This window comes from Dipodomys ordii, unplaced genomic scaffold, assembly GCF_000151885.1.
Source record: "Dipodomys ordii isolate 6190 unplaced genomic scaffold, Dord_2.0 Scaffold38, whole genome shotgun sequence".
Lineage (NCBI taxonomy): Eukaryota > Metazoa > Chordata > Mammalia > Rodentia > Heteromyidae > Dipodomys > Dipodomys ordii.
Window position 1 is genome coordinate 10,008,974 of NW_012267254.1, and position 16,241 is coordinate 10,025,214.

At 35.2% G+C, this 16,241-nt stretch overlaps 1 protein-coding gene across 2 annotated transcripts in view; it reads left to right on the forward strand.

Annotated features, from left to right (window-relative positions):
- Tenm1 (teneurin transmembrane protein 1) overlaps positions 1-16,241 on the forward strand; it is a 621,649-nt gene that overhangs the window by 98,871 nt on the left and 506,537 nt on the right. For both annotated transcript variants that reach the window (XM_013018086.1, XM_013018087.1), the window contains 2 exons: positions 11,656-11,916; positions 14,016-14,072. In XM_013018086.1, coding sequence (XP_012873540.1) covers positions 11,656-11,916; positions 14,016-14,072 — 318 coding nt within the window. The remainder of the gene's footprint in view (positions 1-11,655; positions 11,917-14,015; positions 14,073-16,241) is intronic.

The window sequence follows — 16,241 nt, forward strand, 5'->3', positions numbered from 1 at the left end:
AGAGGAAGAACTAAAAATGGCCTATAGGCACATGAAGAAATATTCAACATCTCTGGCCATAAAGACATGCAAATCAAAACAACACTGGGATTCCACCTCACCCCAGTTAGAATAGTAATTATCATGTAAACTAACAAACAGATGCTGGTGGGGATGTGGCTAAAATTCTATTATTACACCCTTTGTTGGAATGTAAATTTGTTCAGCCACTCTGGAAAGCAATATGGAGGTTCCTCAAAAGACTGAACTTAGAGCTTCCCTATGACACAGAAATATCACTTTTGGTATTTACTCAATAGAACACAAACAACACCATATTAAAGCCACCAGCACAACCATGTTGATTGCAGTATTATTTACCATAGCAACATATGGAATCAACTCAGATGCCCCTCAGTGGATGAATGGATCAAGAAAATATGGTATATATACACAATAGAAATCTACTCATCCATTAGAAAGAATGATATTGTACCATTCATAAGGAAATAGTAAGACTTGGAAAAATTGTAATAAGCAAAGTAAGCTAGATCCAAAGAAACATAGATTGCATGGTTTCCCTTATTTCTGGTAGCTGGAATGTGCCTATAAATCTACAGGCAAGTGGGCCACTGGTGGTTCATGCCTGTAATCCTAGCTACTCAGGGGGCTGAGATCTGAGGATTGTAGTTCAAAGCCAGCCAGGGCAGGAATGTCCGTGAAACTCTTATCTCCAATAAACCACCAGAAAACTGGAAGTGGCGCTGTAGCTCAAGTGGTAGAGCACTAGCCTTGAGCTGAAGAGCTCAGGCTCAGAGTTCAAGCCCCACGACCGACAAAAAAAAAATCTACATGTAAACACATAGAATGATAAATTCCACAGGTCTCTAGACATTTACAGTGAGGCCTAATAAGGATATGCATAGGAGTGGATCACAAAGGCTCAATAGGTATGTGAATATGATCATATAAAATAGTATTTTACAAAATGAACTCCAAGAAAAGCAAATTAGATTTGTTTTAGTTGCTGTTGTTGCTCTTTTTATTTACTTTTACTTTTGTCTTGTTTACTAGTGTTTCTGTTTGAGATGGGAAGAGAGGGCACAGGAAAAATAGTACCAAAGGTGAACAAACATAACAGCGATGCTAAACACTGTGTGGAAAATTAACTGTACAGGAGGGAAAACCTAGGTGTGAGCAAGGGGAGAAACAACAAAATGGTGAGAAAAAAGACAAAGGGGGAACCTATGCAATAGCTATACTGACAAGACAATAGGTTGGAAATGATCTGTACAACTCGTGTGTGGGGAGGGGATTAAAGGGAAGAGAAAAAGAGAGAAAAGTGAGGGAAGGGATAACAAGTTAGACAAGAAATGTAATTACTACCTTATTTATGTAATTGTAACCCCTATGTACATCACCTTGACAATATTTTTTTAAAAGACAGGGTTCAAAACAATTGTACTCATTACCTGATTCATGTAATTGTAACCCCTCTGTATATCACCTCCACAATAACAATAAAATCTTTTAAAATACTACCTTATATGGCCAGCCCTTAGATCACATCACACATTGCATTCTTTTCTTTTTCATTATATTACTAAGTATAGGTAATCATGATATTTAAAATGCTTTTATTTTTAGACACATAGTGAATTGATTAATACAATCATGCAAATTCACATATACATCTTGTATATTACTAATTTTGTATGGATCCCTGCTCATAAAGCCTGGCTCTCAATTGGAATGCTGTGCCCATCAAAGCAAACAATAAAAAATATAGATGACAATAGTTTGCAAACTAAGGAAGGAAAAATGTTTAACTTCTTCCTTCCTTGCCTAATAAGAAATAAAAAATTTAAAAAACATAAGTACATTTAGCTCTCATGGGAACTAGGTGATAATCTTTTCTGGGAGATGATTGTTTCTTTTGTTCTTAGGGCTCTTGTAGGTGACCCATTTTTCATTCCAAGTATGTTATTTGCTGTAGAATCCCTAACTCCTAAAACCTCCACTGCCGAATGAGCACCCAAACTCTACCATACTGATAAATTACCAACATATAATTCCTAACACTGAGTTATAAAATATTTATGGGGGGGGCTGGGAAGGTGGCTCAGTGGTAGAGTGCTTGCCTTGCATACCTGAGGCCCTGGGTTTGATTCCTCAGCACCACATAAGCAAAAAGAAAAAAAGCCAGAAGTGGCGCTGTGGCTCAAGTGGTAGAGTGCTAGCCTTGAGCTGAAGAGCTAAGGGACAGCGCCCAGACCCAGAGTTCAGGCCCCACAACCGGACCCAAAAAAAAATTTATGGGTCATTATAGGAATTAGAGTACTGATTTAAAAGATAAAATGTAATATAAATATGAAGAAAATAAAAATATACTTCAAGTGTAAATGTATGTAGTAGGCAAAATAATTTAGGAAAGGCCAGAATTTAGAATGATGGAAGAATGAGAATTTGGAGAATATTTTGTGAACGTTCACATACAAATATAAAACAGGCTGGATATATACAATCGATTATTTTTAAAAATCACAGGGAATTTTTTTTTCTCAGTCGTGGACCCTGAACTCTGAGCTTGGGTGCTGTCCCTCAGCTCTTCAGCTCAAGGCTAGCGCTCTACCACTTGAGCCACAACACCTCTTCCAGATTTTTCTGCTTATGTGGTGCTGAGGAATCGAACCCAGAGCTGCCTCATGCTTACAAAGCAAGCACTCTACCACTGAGCCACCTTCCCAGCTCCACAGGGAATTTTTTATCTGGTTCACATGATATGTTCAAAGATAGATAGTGAAGATAAATGGAATATTATTGGAAGGTATCAAGAATCACTTCAACAGAGAAGAATGTAGTTAATTCAGTAGTACTACATGTACACTAACTTAGGTGGTACAGTTCTATCTTAGCATCTTTACTCATTCATCCCCAAATAAATACTAACAGAGTTGGAAATGTTAAGACATTACACTGTCTGCCTTTATGAATATGTGCATAAAGCACTCACAAGTGTTTTTAATGGTTATTTAGCTTTAGTGGTCTCACTCCTCTAGATGGAATTGTGCTGTAGATTAATGTAGTTTAAAATTTCAGACACACACATATCGAGCAAACAACTTCACATGCTTAGTGAGCATAATGGAAAACACAAGTATACCTGGAAGACCATAGTGGGCAATAAGGATTTAGGCTCAAAAGTGTTATGAACAGCCAGAAAATTGGACCAGCACAGGTAAGAAATGAGAAATTTTTAGGGCCATTGAGCACCATGCATTTGCAGTGCTCAGTAGCCCTGAAAATTTCTCATTTAGACCAGGAAGTCCTTATCTTGTTTGAAACGTTGAAATAAAGGCAACATTCACAGGTTCCCATTGATCTAAATTTCTCTTGTAGTCTGGGACCTCCCACTATTTTCTCTGGTCCCTGATTCTTTTCTAAACTCTTGTTAGAAATATTGTGGAGCAGGCATCCACTTTTTCACTGCTGTCTGAGTTGGCTTCAAGACAAAGTTTTCCAATGTTATGTGAATGCAGTCTTTTGTTTGTTTGTTTTTGTATAGTTGATATACAAAGGGGTTACAGTTACATGAATCAGGTACAAACAGTACAATTCTTTTTGAACCATGTCTCCCCTTCTGTTGGTCTCTCCTAGTCTTTCACTCCAGTCCCCACCCAAAAGACATATAGTTCATTTTCCACAGTGTCTAGTGAGAATCACAGTTGTATTTGTTCATCCTTGTTCGACTTTTTATGTGCCCTCCCCAACCCTTCCAAATACAAACAAACAAGACAAAAGGAAAAGGAAACAAAAATATCAACAATGGTAACTAAAGAATGGCTCTTGTTTTCTTTTCTTGAAGTTCATTTCATAGATTATTTTATATGATCACCTGTCCATAGCTATTGAGCCTTTGTCCACCATTCTTTTGCATAGCCTCCTTTGTCCTATGTATATTAATGACTAGAGTCAAGAAAATATGGTGTATATATATATGTATATATATATACACAATGGAATATTTATATATGTATATACAATGGAATTCTACATATCCATCAGAAAAATGATATTGTACCAATATAAGGAAATGGAAAGTCTTGGAAAAATCATATTAAGCAAAGTAAGCTAGAGCCAAAGAAACATAGGTTTCATGGTTTCCCTCATTTGTGGTAACTAGAATGTGTCTGTAAATCTACAGTAAACACACTGAATGACTAAAATAAATAACACTAGGACATGAATATAGTCTTAATGGAGCCAGCCTTTAAGATAAGAATTAGTTCAAGGAAATAGTGAGCAGTAACTTAGTCCCACATTAAATTTTCTTCCTCTCCTTAGATTACTGAAGGATGTTTTAATCTCTAAGTATGATTGGAGCTTGTTTTTATTTCCTCCAGGTTCCTATCTCATCTCCCTTCCTTTTGACTTTGTGCTACAAGTCTTTGTCCTTCTCTGAATTGGGCTGTTTTACAGATGAGCAATTCACTGTACTTCCAAAAACATTCTCCTTGACATTAACATGGTCTTTTAACTATGTTCTGGATTATTTCCAATGCATCATTATTGGCTTGCTACAAAGCATGAGTGTTTATACTTCCGGCTTTTAACACTGCTCAGATTGGTTGCTCTGTTTTTGTAATGACAGATGGAGAAATCTTGAAAATTAAATAAGGTATAATTGGTAGGTTCTGCGTGCTGAGTTAATGGCTGAATTTAAAACTGTGAGGAAAGGATCAGGTTTCAGGAAGCTTAGTTATTTAAGTCCTTGAAGAGCCACAGCCCTTTACATTGGGAATACTCTATCTCTCATGTGCCCTCAGCAAAAAAATACAGTTCAGATTTAGGTGATGTGCCTTTAATACTTTGTTATCTCTAGAACCTTTAAGAAGACTTTTCTGTGAAACTTCCCAAAGGACCTAGCATGTCTGGTTAACACAGTCTGCTTATTCTCTAGTTCAGCACTGTATATATTGATAAAGGTTTCTTATGAATAGAATAGGAAATTAAGTTGGATTAATCCCTTAAGAATAAGAAAAATCAGGGAAGATTATTTTTTGTTTCCTTGACTTGAAACTGAATGGGTGTTCAGTGAAGCTGTGTTTAAATAAACTTGCATGAACTGATTTGTTTGACAATTTGATATCATTTTCTTTTCAAAGCCCCCAAACTGAGAAATACAAAATAGTATCTAATAGTGAAAGCTATTTGTTTCCTATCCAGGCATTGTTCATTTCTTTTTTTCTTTGTGTTTCTTACTGAAGACTATAATAATATATTGAATTTCCTCCAAAGCCCATATGAATTAATACTTTGTCAACAATATTTCTCATTTTATGTCATTTTATTCATGTTGTCATAGAGTAATACTTTCAATAAGCCATGCTTTTTACCTATAATTTTATTTTTGATGAGTAACCACTTGCTCAGTTGCCTTTTTTGTACTTTACATTTAAAATATGCTATTTATCTACTAATAGTCTAACAATTCATAATAGTTATCTAGGCTGTATCTATACTTTAACAAGATTGATCATCGTGACACAAGTTCTTATTTAAAAATGCATGTGAGAGCTAGGTGCCCATTGCTCACACCTAAAATCTAGCTATTTAGGAGGCTGCAATCTGATGATCATGGTTCAAAGCCACTGAGAGCAAGAAAGTCCATGATACTTATCTCCAATTAACCAGAAGAAAGCTGGAAGTGGTGCTGTGGCTCAATTGGTAGAGTACTATCCTTTGACAAAAAAGTTCAGGGACAACATCCAGACCCTAAGTTCAAGCCCCAGGACTGGCACAAAAAATGCATGTGAGAATAGAAGTATGAATACACCTTCCTTCTCAAAAACACTCTTTTCCTCTTGAATATTGGCCATACATTTGATCATATAGGCTTAGGTTATAGTTAGAGAATTTTAGAACAAATCAGTTATTTGGAGATTTATTCCAAGGAGAGTCTATGCATTTTGCAAGTGAAGAAACTGAGTACCCTCTCAAGTAACTTATTCAAAAACACTTGGATAATTAATAATAATTCTCTATATAATCCACAAAGGTTATTATGAGTCATAGTAACTGAAACTGATAATTTTATCCACATTGCCAATTTTGGATATAGTCCCTTTCAAAGCTATATTCCCAATTTCTCAGGTCACAACTAAGATTTATCTTGTTTCTTCACTTCCAATTATTTATCTAGTGTATGATACCTTAAAGCTCTCTTTTTAGAATAGTAGATGGGTAGACTTTAAGAAAAATAAAATCTTCAGCTTATCAGCACCCCAGAGATGGCATTTCTTAAAAATGTTGATATAGATAACTAGCATTACTTTCCCTTTCAAGTTTTGATAATGGCTTTCCATGCTGAACACCTGAAGATTAACACTAGATTCTAAGGGAAAATGCAAGTACTTCATTTTATTAAGTACTTCATAGCATTTGAAATCTGGTATTAATACAGGCAAGTATAAAATGATCTTATTGCCAGAACCATGCAAGTTTATCTCACAATCCCTCTCCACAGTATACTTCCTTAGCTGCTGAAAATTCAATACTGATCAGTTTAATTCTGAAGTCCCACCTAAATTTGACTTCCAATTGCTAATGGCCTCCTGATGAATGTACTCCCTAAAGCATCACTGAAAAGTCATGTATCAGTTACTCTTGATTACTCTTGGCCTAAATATAAACAAGATAACATTATTACTTCTGTTTTGTTCCTGTTGCATATACTTTCTTCAACTGGGGTGAGGGAAAAAGCAAAACCTTCTTCCAGCTCTGAAACTCTTCACCTGAAAAAAATGTGCTAACTCAAAATCACCTCAGCAGAGGAGGACCATGAAAGAGTTGACACTGATCACAATACATTGTACTCATAAAGTGATATGTTGAATTGAAATCCCTTTGTACAACTAATTAGTGACACTAAAAAAAATAATCAAAAGCCGGGTGCCAGTGGCTCACACCTGTAATCCTAGCCATTAAGGAGGCTGAGATCTGAGGAGAGTGGTTCAAAGCTAGCTCAGGAAAGAAAAGTCTGTGAGATTCTTACCTTTAATAAACCACTACAAAACCGGAAGTGGCGCTGTGGCTCATGTGGTAGAGCGCTCGCCTTGAGCTGCAGAGCACAGGGACAGGGCCCAGGCTCATGACTGACAAAAAACAAAAAACTAATAAAATCTTCTTTTTTAAAAAAAGAACCACCTTGGGATTTTAACACAAACAACTAGAAAAACATATAGAAGTATAATTTAAGTACAGTAAACAATACCTACTTAAAGTACACAATATGGCAAGTTTGGGCATGTATATATCTAGAAGTCCTTTAGTTCATGCCAAAATTTCCCCATTCCCTATTGTTATTCAACTTCCCTTTCAGCCTCTGTCTCAGGAACCCCTCTCATGATAGTTTCCAATTTCTAGTTTTCTATAAATGGAAGCATGTAATATATAATCATTTGCCTATTTTCTGTCAAGCGGCATAATTATTTTGAAGTTTTTCTATATTATTGTGCATTAACAATTCATTCTTTCTCAGGAAAATCTAATATTTCATTTTGTGACTATAACACAGTTGATTACTCCATGCACCTATTCATCTATTTATGTACACTTGGGTCATAGCTACTATTTAAATGTTATGAATAAAGCTCCTATACACAACCTTGTACAAACTTGTTTCTTTCTGGTTAAAATTACTCTCCTAGCCAGGCACCCGTGGCTCATGCCTGTAATCATAGCTACTCAGGAGGCTGAGATCTGAGGATCAAGGTTTAAAGCCAGCCCGGGCAGGAAAGTCTGTGAGACTCTTATCTCCAATTAACCACCACTAAACCAGAAGTGGTGCTGTGGCTCAAGTGGTATAGCACTTGCCTTGAGCTGAACAGCTCAGGGACAGTGCCCAGACCCTGAGTTCAAGCCCCATGACCGATTAAAAAAAAAAAACAAAAACTCTCCTGGTAAGTATACCTTAAACACTTTCGGAAACTGCTAAACTATTTTTCAATATAATTGTACCATTTTACTTTTTTTACCACAAGTGTGCAAGCTACAAGTGTAGCTGTTCCAGATTTCTTTATTTGTATCTTCCGGTAACTAAGTCATGTCAGCATCTTTTCATTTGTGTATTGATGTTTCTTCATCTTTAGTTGTGAAGTGTCTGTTCAAAATGTTTGGACATTTCAAAATTTCAACTTCAACTCTATATTAATATTCTCAGTCTTAGGCTCTTGAGATATGGCTAAACAGATTCCTTAGAATAAAAGTTATATACATGTGAGACTGCAAACATGATATCTATACCCGTTTATTCATTTTTTTTGGGGGGGTCTGGTCGTGGGGCCTGATCTCTGGGCCTGGGCACTGTCCCTTAGCTCTTCAGCTCAAGGCTAGCGCTCTACCACTTGAGCCACAGCGCCACTTCTGGCTTTTTTTCTTTTTGCTTATGTGGTGCTGAGGAATCGAACCCAGGGCCTCATGCATGCAAGGCAAGCACTTTACCACTGAGCCACCTTCTCGGCCCCACACCTGTTTATTCTTGAAATGTAGTTTCTCATTGAACAGTCTATCTATTTAAACCTCACATATTGTAAGTTTGTGCTTATTTTTCCCTTGTGGATAGCTTTTTGGTAAGACTAGATCTATAATAAACCTAGTTGAACTTCATCTTCTCTATTATGCAGTATTTTAGTTAACAAAATACATCCAAGGATGAAAAATAAGAACTTAAGGTACATTGTTAAGCATCATGAGGACTTTTGTATATTTAAGGAAATATTTTACGATAGTAACATTGATATCAAGAAAGAGAAACTAGGAGCCAGTGGCTCATGCCTGTAATCGTAGGTACTCAGGAGGCTGAGATCTGAGGATCACGGTTCAAAGCCAGCCAGCCCTGGAAGAAAAGTCTTTGAGACTTCTATCTCCAATTAATCACCAGAAAACTGGAAGTAGTGCTGTGGCTCAAGTGGTAGATCACTTGCCTTGAGCTGAAGAGCTGAGAGACAGTGCCCAGGTCCAGAGTTCAAGCCCTACAACTGACAAAAAAAAGAGAAATAAAAATGTTCACTGAATTATCTACTATAATAAAGAAAATACTTTCTTTCCTTTTCTTTCTTTCTCTTTTTTTCTCTTGGTTTTCCTTTACTACTTAAAAAAAGAACAACTAAAAAGTAATTGGGATTATGTCTTTTCTGGTTATATAAGGACATAAGGACATATAAATTTATATGGCTTCTTAATTCGAATTTTTATTTAATTTTTGTTTCTTAAGGTACATTTCCAATAGAAAATAAATTCTTTATCTTATACATATTCTATGCTATTATGTGATCAGATTTCATTTTGGTTGGGAAAATTTCTTCAACCAAAAGAAATATGTTAATATTTGTCAATGCCTTTTTAGGAAACCTTATCTAGTGTTTTATTAATCTAGAATAACAAATGGTCATATATTTACTTTTTATTTGCTTATCCTTTTTCAAGAAAAGCCATGACTCAAAAATCCAAAAAATCCACATCTCATATGCTATCATCTGAGTAAAACTCAATCAAAGTCTGTGCTCTTGAAAGTAATTTAACTAATTAGTGTCCCAAATCCATGGGACATAAATGTAGATACATCACAGAAGTTCAGAAGAAATACTTTCTTTGTTATGTCTGCAAACAGAATTTAGAGCTGGATGGGAAAATCTGTGTAATAATGCCATGATGAGGTTGTACTCACAGTGAGCCCACTTTCATGGCTTCCAAGGACTTCAGAGAAACATCTAGGGCCATATTTTTCAAAGTGTGAGTCTCTGGATCTGCAGCATAGGACTGGCCTTGAAACGCATTCAAAATGAAAACTCTTGCAAGCTGCAACAGAAATTAGAAATACGGATAGGAATGGAGGTGGGGACGGCATACAACTATCATGTTTTAACAAGCCTTCTAGGTGATCTTGAGGCAGAGAAGTTTGAGAACCAGTTATACAGAGGAATAAAAGAAGTTTTGTGTAGAAAACCTATATAATAATCCTTTCTTACAGCTCAGAGCTGACAGGTTCATTAGTAGGTTGCTATAGCAACAACTGCACAAAAGTATTGGATAATGAAACATTGTGAAATTAGGAAGGATGAATATTAACTGATCCCAGAATTCTAAAATCCTAAAATTCATATTGTGCAAATGGATTTTTCCTTTTATCCTTATGGTACAGTGGCATATTTGATAAGGTTTTATGTTTAATAAGTAGAAACCATGTCTGACTTTTAAACATCATTCCTTTGGAATTTACTTAAGAAATCACACCTAACATACGGTGACAAATAATTCTGAAAAAGTCCCTATTCATTGTAATTCTCTAATATATTACAGTATATTTATTTGACAACAATAACTGTTGTACAAAGCATAGTGGTAGGCAGGCACATAATGTCTATTAAATATGTGTTAATTTAATTTGTAAAACCCCTATCCAGATATTTATATTACAGTAGTAGTTATAACAGGTAGATTCATAGTCTGTATTTTCCCTAGTATATAGTCTAAGATTCAGCATTTTCTGCATTCAAAGAATTAAATTTAGGTTAGAGTTTGCATTTTATTGATATGTGCTAAGGATTAGATGCACTCAGCTAAGCTTCTTCCTGGCCAAATGACATACCCTGTCTCTGATGACAATTTGAGAAAATCCCATATAGTGTACTACATCCCAGGATTACCTTATCTAAGTATTACATGGACATTTCAGATGATATGTCTTGGCATGTGGTCATTTTCCATTAACTTATTAAGGATTGTTGAAGCATCTTTTCCCCTTCTTGACACCTTGCCATAATTGAATTTAAATTCACTATAAGACTAAATGTCTGATATTCAAGCAGTAAACTGATGGGACATCATTGGTATCTAGCAGAAATGATGCCCAAATGGGTGTTTTAAAGAAAGGGGTAAGTTGTTATCTGATGTTGGCTAAGGAGAAATGAAATTTCTACTATGAGCCTTATTTCTGCCAACTATTAGAAGATTTGATCATGTTTGTAACCCTCATTTATGTTATATTCATGTATGGATTGAATTAACCTAATTAGCATATAGCAGGCCTTGGATACAATGGGAACTCATATTGTATATGTGTAACTTTACAATTTAAAATAACAGGTTTCAGAACAAATATTTAAATATGTATATCTGAATTTGTGTGTTTTCCTTCTCAGGGTTTTCATACTGATCTATTTATTTTTAAGTCTTACATAAATAAAATATTTTTTTAAAAAAGCAAGTGAATTTGATCATTTAAACACAGGTATGTTGTAAGGTTCATGTATATTTTTTCTAGATGAAAAATGACTTTAAAAGGATAGCTTTCTACACTTTATATTTTCTGAACTCACTTATTTCATTATATTTTGTGCAAGCAAAAATTGTAGCTATAAAGTTATTTTAGGCATATTCTTCCCAGAACCATGTAAGAATCAAGAGGAGCATAATTTTAAGCTACAGAAGTGCAAAATAAGCACAGAGTCCTAGCTACTATAAATAAAATGCCAGAATTCTAACTTTGCAAAAACAAAAAAACACAAAAATTAATATCAATGGGGGAGGGGAAATATGAGGGCAAAAGGTGGGATTCTATAGGATAATTTTTTCATACATCTCTCCTTTTGTTTTTTAAATTTTCTTTCTTCTCAGAGATGGAATTCTGTGAAACACCTCATACTCTGTGCTCTGGCTACCAAACAGACATGCACAATGTTTCTCGCCATGGCTACCAACTAGAGATGGGATCTGATGTGGACACAGAGACAGAAGGTGCTGCCTCCCCTGACCATGCACTGAGAATGTGGATAAGAGGAATGAAATCAGAACATAGTTCTTGTCTCTCCAGCCGTGCCAACTCTGCATTGTCCTTGACTGACACTGACCATGAACGGAAGTCTGAGGGGGAAAATGGTAATAAAAATTACCCTTTGGGGGGGGCTGGGAAGGTGGCTCAGTGGTAGAGCGCCTGCCTTGCATGCCTGAGGCCCTGGGTTTGATTCCTCAGCACCACATAAGCAGAAAAAAAAAAGCCAGAAGTGGTGCTATGGCTCAAGTGGTGGTAGTGCTAGCCTTGAGCTGAAGAGCTGAGGGACAGCGCCCAGGCCCAGAGTTCAGGCCCCACGACTGGACCCCCCCTCAAAATTACCCTTTTGCTTAAGTAAAAAGGAGAAACAATGGTTGTTACCACTTTGTCTTGTTCTCCTTTCCTATATGTGCCTATCATTCATTTTTGGCAGCACTAGTATTTGAAGCTAGAGTCGTGTGGTTGATAGGCAGGTACTCTACCACCTGAGCCATGCCCTTACCCCTACTTACTTACTTTTCACAACACTATCTTGTACTCTTTGCCTTAGCTAGGCTTAGGCCATTTTTATCCCTTCTGAATGGCTAGGAATATAAGTGTGATCTATAGCTTCTAACCGTGAGTGACTGCTTTTTGAAATGTTCATTTTGTTGCTTTCAAGTAGCTTGCAATGTACAATAGAAAACATTGTCTATCTTTCATTTAATATAGAGAATAGAAATGCAAGGTAGCAAGTCATATGGACAAGATGTAGATCAACACATTTATTTAGCATGATAGACAAAATAGGCTTTATTAATAGCGACCTCCAAGAGAAACAATATTATGTATTCAATAGTATTGTACATTCTTAATCAGTACTCATCTCTTATTTTAATCTTTACTTTTTGTGTAATATCAAGGGTTTTATTATAGAAAGTACTCATTTCAAATATTCTACCTTTATTAACAGTGAAATGAACAATAACAAAGCATGCATACTTTATGAACTTTCTGTTTTAATCTAGATTAAACTGTTGAATATACAGACTGATTCAAATTAACCAGGTCGGACTGAAATGCATTGAAAAACAGAAGATGAATTAACATCGCCATTTTCCAGAAAACAAATACTAATTGCAGTGGCATTATATTATTATTATATATTATTACAATTTTTAGAAAAGGAAAGGTTTGTTCTATTAATTTTTGGGGAGACTTTTATTTTAACTGCTTTTCCCTTATAAAAGAATAATATTAGTAAACATATCAATCTCATCTTTCTATCATTCTGTTTGGTTACATAGTCCTCATCATGAAGACCACAAAGCTTAGTCTGTAAACATCAGTTAGTTTATTACTTAAAGATAATAATAAAAAGAAAAATAGAATATTGGCTAATTTGCATTTTCTCAGGTTGACACAGAGGTAAAAACCCACCCTGTACTGGCAGCTTTCATCTATTTTATCCTCTTCTGTTTCCTTATGTGCAAAGATGATATTGGCCAAAAGGATACAATCAGGAATGAGTTCCTGTCCCTACCTAATATATCATCTCCTAAATCTTATGCTATAACAATTATAATATCAAGTATCTGGAGAGATTTATTTTTAATATTATTTTCATTTATATATGTATTACTGACTTAGCCAAGAGTATAGGAGACCAAGTGTGGAGATAAAAAGGGAATATATTTATGTATATGTATGAGTATGTGTATCTAGATATGCATATTCACCTAAGCAAAAGAAGTTTAGGATGGAATTAGGAGAATTTGGACTGGTCACCATGATTTACTGGACTCCACCTATCAATAAAAAAAAAAAAAAACTAAGAAATAGGGTGGTAAATGATTGTATTTCCAGGGTATCTTGTACTCTCCCCACTTCTGACATGAATTTACAGTAACTTTATCTAATTTAAACATTAAAATTCAATAATATTTCCTCACTGGATAATATCATTCTACTTCTGCCAGACCTTTGCTCTGATTTTTCTTTAGGGTTCTTTAGAATTAGGTAGAATGGACGTTTGAACTCTGAAAATATTGAACTATATACTTACCTGTACTGAACTGCATGCTTTTAAATGAGGAATATTAAGATTTGTTCACTGTCAATAATTCTGTGATTTAAAAATATCACTAGATGAAAGGTTACAATTGATATCTGATGAATTCCCAATGACTTGGCCAATTATGAATTAGTCAAATATTTTCTATTACAGGTTTTAAATTCTCTCCTGTTTGTTGTGACATGGAGGCTCCAGCTGGGTCTACTCAAGGTAAGTGTTTCCAAATAATTCACTACAAATTATTTTTACATCATCCCATAATGCTTCGCCCATAAAGGATCACCTTGTTCCTTTGATAAGCAACACAAAGTCTTGTTCAATGTAATTGTCAGAAATTAGTCCAATGGAAGGTTATTGGCTTGCTGTTTTTCTTCTGAGTGTATAATGGTAGTAAAGAAGAGGTGAAGGAGTAGTTAGTGCACCCACAACATAATTTGGGATGGGAGGAGAGATCATTGCTTTGATTTCAGAAGAGAGATTAAAATCAGTCCAATTGTATTAGGTTTCATAATTTCCTATACATAGACTGCTGTGTGCATGGATTTGACATTAGCTCCTTCTAAATCTGATACTGTCAGAACTTTCCAATGCCACTAAACAGATGGCTTTGGTCTTTTTGCCCAGATGTTCCTAGCTTGCTCCACAATCACATTTTATTTGTGTCATCAATTATAAATAACACCTTAAAATGAAAACAAATGTTTATTATTTCCCATAAACCTTCATCATTTTTCATTGAATAGGCATTGGTGTTCTTTTACTTTTGCCTTTATTATATTCATTAGGATTTTCCTCTCTGCTGAGGGCTATTGAAAGTAGCATTTATAAATGATTTTTGTTTGATTTGTGCTGGGTTGTTCCTTCTCAAATGCTTTGTAAAAAATTCCACAGCCCAACCATTATCATTCAGTTTAGGAGGAAGTTAGCACATAAAAGTTTACTGCAAAGTTCATTTTCAACATAATGTCTTGTACATGTCATTGTCATAATGGGTCAACGTGTATCCTTGTTTTTAGCATTTTGTTATTTCCCTTCCCCTCCCCAAATTAGAAAAAAAATGTATATACAAGATGTGGGGCACTGGAATCAAATACAGTGAAAACAGGGGTTACACCATGGGGGAAGAACATACGAAAGAAACAAAAAAAATCACATATTGATTTGTGTCCCTATCTTGGGGTTCATTTTGCTTAGCATCATCCTATATGGTCATATGTACATTGCTTTTGACCTTTTCTGCTTGTCTGGTAAGATTATCCTCGACATATACTAGTTATTGCAAATAAGGGAAACCATGGGACCTATGTTTCTTTGGCTTACTTCACTTAATAAAATTTTTTCCAAGTCTTTCCATTTCCTAACAAATGGGGCAATGTCATTCTTTCTTGGGGAGGGGAGGGAGAGGTTGGGGAGGTAAAGAGGAAAGGGATGGTAGGGGAAAAATAAAGGATGGGGTAAGAATGCTCAATAGGAAATGTACTTATTACTTTACTCATGTAACTGTATGGTATCTTTACAATAAAATGTATTTAAAAATAAAAATAAGTTTGCTGCAATACTTGTCATATTGCAGTATGAATATTCACTATTAATAGATCATTATTTTAAAATACCTGGTACATTATTCAGACCCTTATTTCATTCACATGGTCACTCTGAAATAGATCGATCATCAATCTCCATTTGTAAATAAGTATTTAAAAACAATTTCAAAGCTAGGTAACTAAGTACAATAGATTATTTTCTAAATAGTTATCATGTGTGATGCTTGTGATATGAACTTGAAGAAGTGTGTTCAGCATAGAGTTCCATATGTGTTATTTCAACATCTATGACTATTTTCAACAAGTATTATACAATGCAGGATCTTAAGATCTATGGAAAGATTTCACCAATGTGGATTCCATAAATGCGTAATAGATGATAACTACACCAGATCTTCCTTAACTATTTGCATAGGTTCATATTGAGTTGAGACTTGAGTTGAGATGAGACTGTAAATGCTTTTTCCAACAGCAGCTAAAATTTGGAACCACATATTTCCAATGAGTTAACCTGGTATTTGTATGCAAATTTTTTCCCAGTGATAATCTTTCACAAGAGCATGTCTAAAAGGGTATCTATTTCATTAGCTTAACTTTACCCATACTATGTCTGAAAAGTAAAGTAGCTTGCATTGTAGATTGCATAAAACCCCATCCCTATGCCTCAATTAGTGTTAATGTCATTTGTTTTGTTTCTGTTCCTATACTCTGTTTTTTTAATTATTGATGAGACAGTAGGAACAATATCTTGGGCCAGTTGAGGATGATTTAAACCTCACTGCTAGGAATGAAGTATAAAAATGAAGACAAGGGAAACTATTAATTTGGATAAGTT